The 15,440-nt window shown below is 36.5% G+C and overlaps 1 protein-coding gene across 1 annotated transcript in view; it reads left to right on the plus strand.

Annotated features, from left to right (window-relative positions):
- sardh (sarcosine dehydrogenase) overlaps nt 1–15,440 on the plus strand; it is a 150,518-nt gene that overhangs the window by 26,234 nt on the left and 108,844 nt on the right. Inside the window, exons 8-9 of the mRNA XM_056466759.1 lie at nt 3,242–3,346; nt 12,969–13,098. Of these exons, the coding sequence (XP_056322734.1) occupies nt 3,242–3,346; nt 12,969–13,098 (235 nt within the window). The remainder of the gene's footprint in view (nt 1–3,241; nt 3,347–12,968; nt 13,099–15,440) is intronic.

Raw genomic sequence — 15,440 nt, forward strand, 5'->3', positions numbered from 1 at the left:
TGTAAGGCTTTATATCTCCTCAGGTACTTGCATGTGTAATTCAGTATTCATGTTTTACTAATATATTATTTTATTATTAATGTTTAAATGGATTTTTTTTTTGACCAGTGAATATTGTATGTCTTTTTTTCAGTCATTAGAATATGCCAAATAGCTTATGAAATGCAGTTTAATGTTTACTTATTAGCTTAACTATAATAATAAAAATTTAAGTAGTTATAGAATTACATAAAACTGCAACAAATTTTCAAAAAAGCGACTAGCGACTTTTTTTGGTGTTACTGGAGATTTTTATAGATTCTCATCTGTTCATACTGTACCGTTCCTACTCTTCTCTATGAGCTGTGGGTGATGCCGTCGGCCCCTCCCCCGCCTCAGAGCACTCACAGGCTGCCCAGTATCATGCAACCCTCTCTCACACCTGCAGCCTGAGAGCAGATCACCACTCTGCGTACCAATGCCAAATGATTTAGCACCACGAGTGTGAGGTATTTCCCTTGTATAGTCAAGCCGATCCGCTTCTCTTTTCTTTTTTCTTTTCTTGTTCATAATCAAAGAGGGTTTAGTGACAGTTTCTGAACTTGTGTGAGTTTCTTATGTCAGAGAGATTACTGCAAATTCACTGCCATCTATACTGATATTCTGTACTTAAACAACAATACATTTAATTAAATTGACATGCATATGTAAAGCGTAGTGCAAATATAAATACCTCTTTGTTGCCCATAGGCTGTTAAACAAACAGATACTGCTGGACATATATACAAATTGACGTATGATGTAATCTAGCGACATTTAGCAACGTTTTGAGCAGAGCTTAGCGCCTTTTTATAGAAAATAGTTGGCAACACTGAAGAGAAGGCTTGGCCAGAAAGTTTAAAGCAGTTGGAGGTTTTCAGTTTAGGTGCACAGGTGCCAAATCCAGTTCCTGGAGGGCTGCAGCTCTGCACAGTTTAGCTTTAACCCTAATTAAACACACCTGATCAAACTAATTGAGTCCTTCAGTCTTGTTGGTAATCTATAGGTAAGTGTGTTGAAGCAGGGTTGGAACTAAACTGTGCAGAGCTGTGGTCCTCCAGGAACTGGATCTGACACCTGTGAGAACACTTCACTTTTTTGAAAATGGGCTTGTTTCACCATATTTTGATTTATTCACCCAATCTCCAGAACATTTAGCTTAGCATAAATCATTGAATCAGATTAGACCATTAGCATTTCACTCAAAAAAAAAAAAAAAAAGAGTTTTAATAATTTTTCTATTTAAAGCTTTAAATAGGAAAATTGTACAAACTCAGGTGTTTTGTTAGCCAGATGCTAATGGTCTAATGTGATTCAGTGTTAAGCTAAAAGTGCTTCCGCCAGACTCCGATATTGGCTGAATGGATTCAAAAATGGTGAAACTCAACTGTAAGACTTTTAAAATCAGCTTGTTTTTTGTTTTTTTTAAGTGGTTTGTTTATTTAAAATGGCTTGAAGTGTACAGTACTGTTTAAGCAGAAAGTTTGAAAACTCTGAAGGCAACACGCACTATTAGAAAAACACAATAGAAAGATAGATTTGTAGATAAGTAGGTTACAAGTGTGTTGCTTGCATTTTACAAGTTGCTAGCCTATTTATAATACGAATTAGCAAATTGCTAACATGTTTTAATGTGACTTTTCGTGTTGAGACCATGATTTTGCATGCTGTTAGCATAAATCCATTCTTTTTTCTGGAAATTTTTTAATGCTTCGCATGAATTAGCACATTCTTGTCTTGTTTACAAGAATGCTACTTGAATTAGCACATTTCTGCATGATATAACGTTGCTAGCATGTTTCTAATATAAATTAGCAGATTGTTAGCATGTTTTAAAATGTGCTGCCATGTTTTTACCATCAGTTAGCACAGTGCATGAATTAGGTCAGTGCTAGAGGAGCTGGGTAGACTACTTATGAAATGTATAGAATTACTGATCGCAAATTACAAGATGGATTGATGACACAGACATATAGAAGAAGAATATGTTTAAACAGCATATCAGTATTTTGGTACTGAAGCCAGCTTCTTTAAATAATATGTAATATTAATAAATGCTAATATATGTTACTAAATAAAAATGGCAAGGCAAATAAGTTAATTATGATTTGTTCGTTTTCTGGACATGGCAGCAAATATGCATCAAATAAAGATCAAAAGGATTTTAATGAACATAAAATGGTTTATTTGTAAATGATCTCAAATGTTTGAATCACAGCGATGAAGGTGATAGTTGTCTATGCTATCTTTTTCAGTATAGCACTTAGAAATGAATTACAATGTCCATTACCTGGTGTCCATACTGAAAGAATCTTTTACTGAAAGAATTCAATTCAATTCACCTTTATTTCTATAGCGCTTTTACAATGTAGATTTTGTCAAAGCAGCTTCACATAGAAGATCATAGTACATTGAAACAGTGTCAGTTCAGATTTCAGAGTTCAATTTCAGTTTAGCTCAGTTCAGTGTGGTTTAATAATCACTACTGAGAGTCCAAACACTGAAGAGCAAATCCATCGATGCGCAGCTCTACAGATCCCGAACCATGCAAGCTAGTGGCGACAGCGGCGAGGAAAAATCGTCACCAATTGGCGAAAGTGAAGAATTAAAAAACCTCGAGAGAAACCAGGCTCTGTTGGGCACGACCATTTCTCCACTGGCCAAACGTCTTGTGCAGAGCTGCAGTAGATGCCCTTCATGTGTTGTGTAAACTCCCTGCTGTGTTTGTCCATCTGTTACTTTTTTCATGTTCGCTTTTGGTCTGTTTTTGAGCCTGTCTTGCTCTATTCTGTTACACTACAGTGGCACAACACAACAGCGGCTGTGGCATAAGCACTTAACTCAGAGGCTGTGGATTATGCAACACTGTGTGCGCTTGTGTGTGTGTGTGTGTGTGTGTGTGTGTGTGTGTGTGTGTGTGTGTGTGTGTGTGTGTGTGTGTGTGTGTGAGAGAGAGCTTGTAGTTTGATTCATTCCGTATGACAGCCGTGTTACTCTTCACACAGAGGCCAATGTGTCATCACTGAAACTGAAGTGATGAACCGTTTGTCATTCACATGATGTGGTAGTGAAACTGATTGACTTTTTTGTGGATGAGAAATATTCAAATTCAGTGGAAGCGTACAGTTGATTTTAATGCCACCATATGGAAATGCTTTGTCAGACATTCACATGATGAGCTAGTTTTCTTTGGAAATGATGATGAAATGTGTTTTTTCTCTAGAACATGCCCAACGTCAGGGACCATGATGCATCTGTCTACCTCCGTCTTCAGGGTGATGCTCTCTCCGTGGGAGGCTACGAACAGAACCCCATATTCTGGGATGATGTGAGTTGTGATCATTTGTTTTATTTATTATAGCTGAGACATAAAAGTTATTGTTTCAGGACTTTTACTGTTAGTTAATTATGTCAAGTATTTTTTTTATATTTAAATGGCATGTTGAAGGCAATCAGGGCCAAAAAACTTAACACAAAACACTCAACATTTAATGTCAACATGCATTGTTTGACTGTCTTAATGTGTCAACAATTTCAACAACAAAAGAAGCTTCTTTATTTTAAACTACACTCACCGGCCGCTTTATTAGGTACACCTCTCCAACTGCTTATTAATGCACATTTCTAATCAGCCAATAACATGGCTGCAACTCAATTCATTTAGGCATGTAGACATGGCCAAGACGATATGCTGCAGTTCAAACTGAGCATCAGAATGGGGAAGAAGGTGATTTAAGTGACTTTGAACGTGGCATGGTTGTTGGTGCCAGACTGAAGAATGGTCAGACTGGTTTGAGCTGATAGAAAGGCAACAGTAACTCAAATAACCACTCGTTACTCTGTGCATTCAGAGAAAAACATCTCTGAATGCACAACACATTCAACCTTGAGGCAGATGGGCTACAGCAGCAGAAGACCACACCGGGTGCCACTCCTGTCAGCTAATAACAGGAAACTGAGGCTACAACTCACACAGGCTCACCAAAATTGGACAATAGAAGGTTGGAGCAACGTTGCCTGGTCTGATGAGTCTTGAATTCTGCTGCATTCGGATGGTAGGGTCAGAATTTGGCATCAAAAACATGAAAGCATGGATCCATCCTGCCTTGCATCAATGGTCAAGCTGGTGGTGGTGGTGTAATGGTGTGGGGGGTATTTACTTGGCACACTTTGGGCCCATTAGTACCAATTGAACATCTTGTCCATGCCACAGCCTACCTGAGTATTGTTACTGACCATGTCCATCCCTTTATGACCACAGTGTACCCATCTTCTGATGGCTACTTCTGCGCCATGTCATAAAGCATGAATCATCTCAGACTGGTTTCTTGAACATGACAATGAGTTCACTGTACTCAAATGGCCTCCACAGTCACCAGATGTGTTGGAATGGGAGATTTGCATCATGGATGTGCAGCAGACAAATCTGCAGCAACTGTGTGATGCTATCATGTCAATATGGACAAAAATCTTTGAGGCATATTTCCAGTACCTTGTTGAATCTAGGCCACGAAGGTTTAAGGCAGTTTTTAAGGCAAAAGGGGGTCCAACCCAGTACTAGTAAGTTGTATCTAATAAATTGGCGGGTGAGTGTATATTTGCATATCTTTGAAAATGAAGTTTAATATAACAAACCGTACCCCACAAAATGCATACAAATTCTTCAGTTTAATTTTTTTTAAAGAAAATTAGGAAAACAGTAACAAATGCATAAAGATAATACTAGAGAGCACAACAGGGTAGACACGTTTATAAATAAAATGTGAAAAAATGAAATTCTCCCATATATTGGATCAACCTCCTTTTGACCGCCATTTATTTTGGCTAACTTTTTTAAATGACACATTCTCAATCATGAATTCCATCCATAATTTAAGTGTAGGGCATTGAATGTATTTCCAAAACATCGGTATTAAATGTGCTGCTGTAGTTATACCATCAGTTATAAGGGAGAACTCATCAATCATAATGTGTGGAACCTTAGTTTTATCTTGTACATTTCCTTAATAACTTTTGGGTGAAGCCTGTGTCATTTCCGGTCCAAAAACAGTGCTGGTTAAATAGTTGTTAAGTAACTAACTTCTGAGATAATGAATATTTGCATAATGCCAGCCTATGGACAGATCAGTCAGATCCAAATTGTCTTGATCACAGGGTTTCTACAGGTCTTACATAATTCTTAAATCAATTTTCCAGTAGTTAAGGCCTTAAAAGGTTTTAAATCAAAGCTGCAATTCTTAAATTCATACGATCATGGCATTAATTTTCATGAGCAATTGTTCAATTGTGTTCACACACAGTGCATCCCTCGACATGAAATAGGGAAATCTTGGTATTACAAATCGTTTGATATATGAAGAATTTAAGCCTGTTTAACCTAATTCCCAGCATTTTCTATCTATGATGTGTTTGACTGTCAAACATACATCAGAAGTTTACATCAGCAGACACCGCTGTCCTTTCCAATAAAAAAATTAAAAGAGAAGCCAATCATACCAATGAGTGTTAATTTCAAAGTCTACAATCTTCCACGGCTATTTAACCTAAATGTGTTTTCCAACGAAGGGATCAAAACAGGACAGAAAAGAGCCTATTACTTCTAAATTACAATGTTTCTTGTTAAAAGAATTGTGATAAAATTGTAATTGAAACTCAGAGAATAGTACAAAATAAGTAATGGCAGTCCATGACCAGAACGTGTGTGTGTGTGTGTGTGTGTGTGTGTGTGTGCGTGTGTGTGTGTGTGTGTGTGTTGCTCTTGATATGTTTTGCAGTGCATGACACCTGCAGTATCACTTTCATAGACTCTTAATTAACTCCTGTGGTTCATGTAAATGTGCATGTGTAGGTGGTTCAGGACGTCTGAGGTATAATGTGTGCCGCTCTATTGAGTTCTGCTTTAATGTGCTCTTGATTCTGATTTACATAGGGAAGGTTAGAGTACTGCAGCTGACCATATCAAAAATACATTGTTTCTCATTAAATATCTAGTTTTCAAGATGTTATATGTAGAATTCAGAAAGAATTTTTATTTGCGACACTGATGGACATGAAGTGAATGGCAGCCAGTAACTTATCATTCAACATATAACGTGCTGAATGTGATTTAGTTTCCTGTGATATATTTACAATTTTTTTTTTCCATTTTTAGTATAAGTAAAAAGAAGGTGAACATACATTAGCAATAATAAACTAACAACGAATATTCTGAAGACCTTCATACTATTGAAATAGACATTTTCAAGAGTTCACACTTAGCTGATAATCAATAAAGCGTAATTGGCAAGCTGTCCCGGGAGAGAGCCCTTAGCTCGTAATAACCTCGAGCCAGGGGCTCCCTCCAGTTAGAATGGCGAGAGGGGAATTCGAGCTCAGGTAGGTCTCGAGAACTCCCCTGCTGTTGCTGTGTGAGAAGTGTAAGCTAAGGTTGTCTTGGGTGATAATTTGGTTTAGTGGATTGGCTATGGTGTATGTTTTGGTCGGTGGGAGGAAACCGGGAACCCGGGGCAAACCCACGCGAACACGGGGAGAACATGTAAACTCCGCACAGAAACGCCAACTGGCCCGATAGGAGGTTGGACCAGTCGTGTTCTTGCTGTGAGGCAACAGTGCAAGCCACTGGGCCACCGTGTCGCCCTATCGAAAAAAAAGGGTGGGAAGTAGGGGTGGAAGGGGGGAAACTTCAAGACGCAGATGCCTGGTGTGAAAAACTCTGGTTATTTATAATGCTTCCGTAATCATCTAATCGGGCAGATTACGGAGCTAAATGAGGTGCCAGCTGCGTTGATCATAAGCACGTGATTCTCTCGAAATTAGTTTATAAATAAACCACACTTAGTGGTGCGTGGTTTCATTTCAAAATTGAAACAAACAGCAGTTCAGAAAGCATCTGAGGCTGGTTGCTCTAGAAGTGTGACAGTTAAAACGTAGCCTAGTTGTGACTTAAAGAGACACTAAGTTACAACTTACACACTACTTAGTATTTTTTGTTGCCCCACCGAGCTTAGTTTAAATGAAATGCTATGTTAAATATTTACAGCAGCCTCCCCCCATGTATAACAGTAGAAAATATATGACAGCGAGATTAGTTTACATTGAGGAGCTCACAATAATATTGAAAAATGATCTCACTCTACTCATAGCCTTATTTTCTGACCAAATCTCACATTTTTCAGTTTGTGAAAATCGAGTAAATTAAAATGAGATTTTCTTCATGACTGAGTTTTTCTCCCTTCTCTTTAATATGTAGGATATTAAAAAAAGTTTACAGGTGCTATATGTAAGATTTTGACTCTTCTAAAGCATAAAAATACCATAATATGTTTGCAGATATTTAAGAAACATGCCAAGTGCACAACTGAAGTCAGATATTCTGCTTTGAAAATGTGTTTTCCGTGCTGGAACTCTTTGTTTTGGTAATTTTAACCTTCCCAATGCCAGTTTAGCCAATTGTATTTCAAAACCCCAGGTTGCCTATTTTATTCATTCATTCATTCATTCATTCATTCATTCATTCATTCATTCAGAAGGGCTCTCTAGTGGACATAGCAGGCTAAGAGAGATAAAGATTCAGTTCCACATGAGGTTATTAATTGGCAAATAATAATAACATCACGAATGTAAACATTAAGTGAGAAGGTTACATTGTAACTGTGTGTCCTAACAACACTCTCCATAACGAGATATGCAGTGATGAGCAATCTACCAGTTTGCACCAGACTAAACACAATAGAAATTTAAATACAGCCATTCAGAAGCACAGAATAGTGCACTCACTCACGAAATGGCTTATAATCTATTTAATACATATTAACCCTCTTTAACATGATTAAATCCATATGCTGAATCACTCATATGTGTTTAGTTCTAAAGTTCAATTTCAATCGGTTTATTTTATTTTCAAGGTCTGGGATGAGCTATCTGCTGCTGCTTTCAGTAGTATGGCAATAAATGTCATGTAAAATGGCATTCAAACTCACATTATTAGCATTTAACACTGAGTAAAGCACATGAGGTGTACCTGAGGTGATCATTGTCAGTTTTCTGTTGTTCACCTGTGAGAAATAGAAGCTGTTTCTAATTTATCAATTTGTGGTGTTAGTTAGGACAAAAATATGTCATATTTTTAATATGTAAAATATTCCTTCTATCGCATGTCGTTGCTTTTATTTAGGACGCGGTTTAAATCAATCGCTCCTGTCCTCAATCTGGCAACCTGCGCTTGCTTTTGTTTTGATCCAGGAGTGGAATAAATAGTTCAACCACTGGGTGTCAAACTTTCAAAATCAAATCACTTTTATTGTTACACATCAGCATGAGTGAAAAGCTAAGGTGCTGGCTCCAGACAGTGCAAAATACAGACAGTGCAAAATACAGACAGTGCAAAATACTACAACATACAACAACATACTCAAAACAGGACAATGTAAAATTGACAATGTTGACAGCGATATTTACAATGAATAGGTATATACATAGTTGTAGGCAGTATTGTTTTAAGTATGAGTTGGTTAAAGTGCAGTGCATGCTACATATTGATGGTGTGCAGTGAGGGGTATGGAAGAGTCTGTGTGGGGTGTATTAAGTGTTCATCAGCCTAATAGTCTGAGGGAAGAAACTTTCAATCATACTGCAACTTTATGTGTGTTTCGCGTGCATTCACGGCTCGCGATGCAGGTATGTGCGTTGACTGACTGTAACTGTACTATAAAAATGTAATTTGTCATTTCATTTGCATAGTCATAATTTGAAAATCGTTTAATGATTAAGAACTTCCGAACATGATTGAGAACTTATGCCTTAAGAACATGTGGTGCAACCAAAGTAAGAAAAAATTGAGTTACAAACTAGCTAGTAGTTACTAAGCCCATAGTGTGGACTTTACGTTCCAGTTTAAGAGAGAACTTATGAACAGCTGGTGCAAATCTACCCTGATCATAGTGATGTGGGTCATGCAGGTGAGTGGGCTTTACAAACCACCTGTAGGAGACACACACATTTTCTCACCATATACATCAAATACTTTCTTATAAACAATCCCATTTTCATTGAAATATATTGTTTAGTTCTTAGTGCTTCACGCAGATGAGTGGACTTTATAAACCACCTGTAGGAGATCCCATAGGAGGAAAAAAAGGATTTAGTCAGCCACCATTTGTGCTTTTTAAGTTCTCCTACTAAAATGATGAGAGAGGTCTGTAATTTTCATCATAGGTACACCTCAACTATGAGATACCAAATTAGAAAAAGAATCCAAAAAAAATCACATTGTAGAATTTTTAATGAATTTATTTGCAAATTAAAGTAGAAAATAAGTATTTGGTCAATAACAAAATTTCATCTCAGTACTTTGTTATATACCCTTGGTTGACAATAAAAGAGGTCAAACTTGTTCTGTAAGTCTTGGAAAGGTTTTACACACTGTTGCTGGCCCATTCCTGTATGCCGACCTTATCTAGAGCAGTGGAGGAGATTTTCCTTCCGAAGATTTTCTATGGGGTTGAGATCTGGAGACTGGCTAGGCCACTCCAGGACCTTGAAAGGCTTTTTACAAAGACTGGTCCTTTTACAAAAAAAACAGCCCCAAAGCATGATGTTTCCACTCTCATGCTTCACAGTAGGTAGGGTGTTCTTTGGATGCAACTCAGCAATCTTTGCAACAAGTTGAGTTTTAACCAACAAGTTCTACTTTGGTTTCATCTGACCATATGAGATTCTCAGAATCTTTTTCTGGATCATCCAAATGCTCTCTAGCAAGCTTCAGACGAGCTTTAACATGTGCTGGCTTAAGCAGGGGAACACGTCTGGCACTGCAGGATTTGAGTCCCCGGTGGTGCAGTGTGTTACTGATAGTAGCCTTTGTTATTTTGGTCCCAGCTCTCTGCAGGTCATTCACTAGGTCCCCCCATGTGGTTCTGGGATTTTTGCTCACAGTTCATGGGATAATTTTGACACCATGGGGTGAGATTTTGCATGGAGCCCCAGATCGAGGGAGATTATCGGTGCTCTTGGATGTCTCCCATTTTCTAATAATTGCTCTCATCGTTGATTTCTTCACACCAAGCTGCTTACCTATTGCAGATTTAGTCTTCCCAGCCTGGTGCAGGTCTACAATTTAGTTTTTTGGTGTTCAGCTCTTTGACAGCTCTTTGGTTTTGGCCATGGTGGAGTTCAGAGTGTGACTGTTTGAGGTTGTGGACGGGTGTCTTTTATAGTGATAACGAGTTCAAACAGATGCCATTAATACAGGTAACAAGTGGAGGAAAAAGGGGTCTCTTAAAGATAAAGGTACAGGTCTGCGAGAACCGAAATTCTTGCTTGTTTGTAGGTGACCACATGCTTATTTATCAAGGAATTTACCAAAAAGTTCCTTACAAATCCTACAATGTGATTTTCTGGATTTTTTTTTTCTAATTTTGTCTCTCATAGTGTCTCTCATGGTGTACCTACACTGAAAAAGTGTTGCATGCAAAACTGTTGCAAACTATTTATTTATTTATGTTGAATTTAAACAAGCAAATTAAATTTAATAAAGTTCAACTTAATTTGTTTGTTTAAATTCAGCCCAATTTTTTTACAACCACTTAACGTAAAAAATTGAGTAAATCCAAGGAATCATCTTTGAATAATTTTTTTCAGAGTATGATAAAAACTTACAGGCCCTGTATCTTTTTAAATTGGGGAAACTTGCACAATTGGTGGCTGACTAAATACTTTTTTGCCCCACTGTATGTATGTACGTATGAATGTATGTATGTGTGTATGTAGGTATGTATGTAAAACAAATGAGCAAAATTTTAAGACTTCTAGATTTTAGAATTTATATATTGCTGCTCTCTGGTTATTTTGTAGTGCTTCTTTTGTTTTCATTTGTAAGTCACATTGGATAAACATGTCTGCCAAATGAATAACTATGAATTAATTAATCCCAAAAATAAAAACTGACATTGTTTTTAGTACATACTGCAGAAGCAGCAAACATTGGACTGTCCACCAGTATTTGTATTTCAAATATAGCATGTGTGTGTTTATTATAGCTTCTGTCTGCAGATTTTCTTGTGTAATGCTGTCTGGAAATCTTTTTTTTTTACCCATTGCCTCTTATTTGACCACATTTAGACTACATTTTTTAAATAGTCATCATATCCAGCCTGCAGTTTTCTATTTGTAACCAAATTTTCTTATCAAGCTCCCTGTCTTTCACCTCAGACTTCCACTGCAGAGCAACAGTGATGCTATGAAACCGCAGATCAATATCTTGGTGAAGTGTGAACATTTTGAGGAATGTGTTTGTTGAAACTCTTAATGAAGCCTGGCTTCTCTCACACATGCAGCTTCTACGGTTTTTATTTTTATACTGCAGGCCGGTAACACTTTTTTTTTTGCGATCAGCATTTCATCAGCTGTCAGATTGCTCACACCGTCTGCTGCTACTTTTTTCCATCCCACGGTTTTTGGTTCATTGACAGTCCCCTGTGGCAGTGAGAGAAGACTGACAAGCTGAGAGGACTTTACCCAAGTAAAATTACAAAACTGAGAAGTGGTCATGGAACAAGCAGTTCTTTATTGTATTAAGATATATTTCACTGAAATTCATTGTTTAAACATACTTAATAAATATACCAGGTCTAATTAGGCATGGTTTATTAGTGCACATATTTTAAAATGTTATATGTTTGTTTTTAATAATGAAGACTGGAGTTATTCATGGACTCATGATTTGTGGCATAATGATCATCTAAGATGTAAAGCTGATTTTATTTTATTATATTGTTGGTTTTTGTGTGTGTATCTGCGTATGTATGTATATATAAATGTGTATATATATCTGTGTGTATTTATTTTTATATGTTGCATACTACTACTTTACTATGTTGCATTGCATGTAAACTGTTTTTTCATTCAAATATATATATATATATTTTCACTTACTTTACCCTAAATGTTAAATAAAGAATGTTAAAATGAAGAGAAATTGGCAATGGCAATGGGAAAAATAGTGACACGGACCGTTCATGAACAGAAACACAAAAGACGTGTTAATATGTTGTGCATTTTGTGTATTATAGCCACCTTAAAATATTTTTAATGTAATAATATGTGATCATGACTAGAAAAAGTGTTTGATTGTGGCATAAAAAAGCTTTGCGGCTTTCTAATTGCGTCACACTAGTTTCTAATCAGCAATTGTTTTAGTGTTCTCGTTTCGCTTTGACTGCTTTCGGCCTTAGGAAACGGTCACATCAAACACTGTTTTCAGTTCTGAAAGTGCAAGGAGAACCACTATGCCTTTTTGTTGATTTTAGAAAAGAGCAGTGTGCTGCACTTTTTTATGTTGCTAGGCAACCACTATATCAATCCACTATATCTAGACGCTAAAACGCATGATGGCGGGTGCTTTTTTCCACACAGAGTTCACTTTTTTATCTGCATGCACAAAGATCACTCTGTCAAAAGCACAAGGTGCAGCAGGAGCTTAGAATATGAGATGCCCTAGGTGCATAAAAAGCTCGCTGTCAGTATAAAATAATTTTAAAAAGGCTCCTTGCATAAAAATGTGTTCAGTGTATTTGGGGTTTTACTGGGCCTCAGTATTTTAGCAAATTCACGAACATGATTTCTGCAGGAGTCTCGTAGGATCTAATCAAGACCACACCTCCCATGATACCATTCTTAGTCACAGTGTCACCAAAATACACCTTTGATTTTTGTGAATACGCTCTCCTGAGTTGCAAGAATTGAATACTGTTTTTTTTTTTTTTGCTTGCTTTGTTTGGGTTGATAGGGAGGTTTTTGAGGCAGGGTTTAGTTAAAGGTAATTTGGTCATTAGCAGCTTAATTCGAATTATAGACGTACTGTTGGATTTATTGTACATTTGCTCATCACATTTGACTAGGGAACTATGTTGTTATGCGTGATTATAAGGATTTGTTTGTTCTGTAACCTGCAGGTGTCTGATAAATTTGCCTTCAGCTTGTTTGATCTGGACTGGGATGTTTTTATGCAGCACATTGACGGCGCCGTCAACAGAGTTCCTGCTCTGGAGCAAACTGGAATCAAATCCACTGTCTGCGGTCCAGGTATTCTACATAAACACACACTGCAGACAACCACAGCAAACAGCCATTTCAAAACATCAGCTCTTTGATTCATTACAGAGTATTGACTCATAAAAATCATGTGCTGAGAAATCAAAAACAATCAAAAATCAAAAACTAACAAGAAATGGACCTTAGGAGTCATCTGTTTGAGAACACATTTTTTTAGCTGAATGTTTTTGAACTATTACAAAGAACCAGCTCAAAAGATTTATGTCTGTTCATAAATTAAAATACATTTTTACATAGTTTATTTTTAAGTTATTAAAAAGTTCATTTATTCAGGAATAAGGCTACATTAACTATATTAAATGATTCCAAATCTGTCCAGTTTATATTTTTCTGAATCACTGAAACAGCTGTTAAGTTTTTTGAATGACTAAATAAATATACTGCATTTTTCACACTGCATGTTTATGAATCACTATGAAGTAGAACTGACTCATAGGAGTTAAAGTAAGAGTCTCATGCTGGGGAATCGAATTACACCAGTGATGTTACAACTATTTAAGTGATTAAAAAGAACCGGTTTTAATAAGTCCCATTTCCTCATGAATCAAAAACTTTTTAGACTTAAATGCTAAAAAGATAACAGCTCATGAGAGTAATTCTTTTAGGAATCAAACCATACATGTTTCTAAATCACTGAAAAGAACTACCCTGTAATAATAATCTGTTCAGGGACCAAGTGATATTTTTCATGCTGCATGTTTTCGAATTAGCAAAATATATCTGGCTCATAGGAGTCATCTCTGTGGGAAACAAATGTCTTTTTGAATCACTGTTTGGGAATTGAATAATGAAATAATTTCAAAGAAAATAGCATTTTGTTCTTAAAGGGCACCTATGAGGAAATCGTAAGCTGTTTGGCCAGAACTGTGCATAGATATAGTGTGTCCACAGTCATATTGGAGAGATATAAACCAAACAAGTCTCTTTTTTAAAATTTCCTGATGTTAAAATAGAACCCAAATCCCAGTGATTTTGAGGCCCACCACAACATGACGTAGGAGTGCGGTTTTAAAACATAAAACATGTATACACATGTCCACAGAACATTTTGTTTTGCAAATAAACAGGGATTAAAATATCTGTTACAACTCTCTGTGATTTTTAAAAGTTTAAAACGTTTTTAAAACAGAGCATGTTTGTAATAAAGACAGTTAAATCACTATGTAATTCTTAACCGCTATAATCACAATGTGAGCATGGTGTCAGTAAATGCTAATTTATGTGTCTAATGCAAATGGCATTTGTGAGAGACTCATCATTTTAAAAAGGCCTGAATAAACTCCACCATCAAATATCAATTAAACTTACTTGGTATTTTTGACTAGTGACCTTATTTCAGCTTTATCCGAGTCTGTTTCTGTCACTGTGCTGTTTATCTGACATAACTCATGATGAGAGAATGGTGGGCAGGGAGAAGCAGCTCATTTGCATTTAAAGCAACAGGCTACAAAAAAAGCTACAGTGTGCTCAGACACCAAAATGGGCAGATTCTGGAGGCTGTAATAAATAATCTGATGGGTATTTTGAGCTGATATTTTACGGACACATTCTGGAGACACCAAAGACTAATCTTGCATTTTGTTAAAGGGGTAAAATTGGTGCCCTTTACATCAGTTAGACTACATTTCAATGCTATTGTTTTTAAATCAATTAACTGAATCATTGTTCATCCTTATTTTTCTTAATAAATCACTATAAAGAATCTACGTGTAAGAGTCGCCTGTTGAGAATTAAATTACTTCTTTTCTTACTGAATGTTTATGAAGCATTAAAAGGGGGCAACTCATCAGTGTCATTTTGTTCAGGAATCAAACTACATTTGTCACATTACGATTTTTGATCTCACCAACTCACACACTCAAAAAATGAATTTGCTGCTAGTTCAGACTTGATTAAACTGAACTGAAACAACACCATTCTTGCGATTTTTGTTGGGACAACTCAATCATTCTATGTTCAATTCACATCAGTTTAAGTTAACTTAATCAATTTGAATCAATGAGTTGTGTGTAAGAGTCACTTGTTTAGAAATATTTTGGTACATTTTATCTTACAGATTGTTTTTTAATGATTTCTTGCTCATAAGAGTACTTCGTTCTGCAATCAAAATACATGATGAATATTTTTTGAATCACTTAAAACCAGAAAATTATGTAGGGTATGTCATCTTCATCAGCAGATCACAAAGAATTTGTGACAGTGAGTTTAATCTGTCAGTCCATCTTAGCAAGTGATTAGTTAACTAGACTGTCAATCAAATAACATTGAGCTCTGATTGGCTGATCAGTCAGTGCCTTGGCTCTCCCCAGAGA

The sequence above is a fragment of the Danio aesculapii genome, chromosome 10 (assembly GCF_903798145.1).
Source record: "Danio aesculapii chromosome 10, fDanAes4.1, whole genome shotgun sequence".
In the NCBI taxonomy this organism is placed as follows: Eukaryota; Metazoa; Chordata; class Actinopteri; order Cypriniformes; family Danionidae; genus Danio; species Danio aesculapii.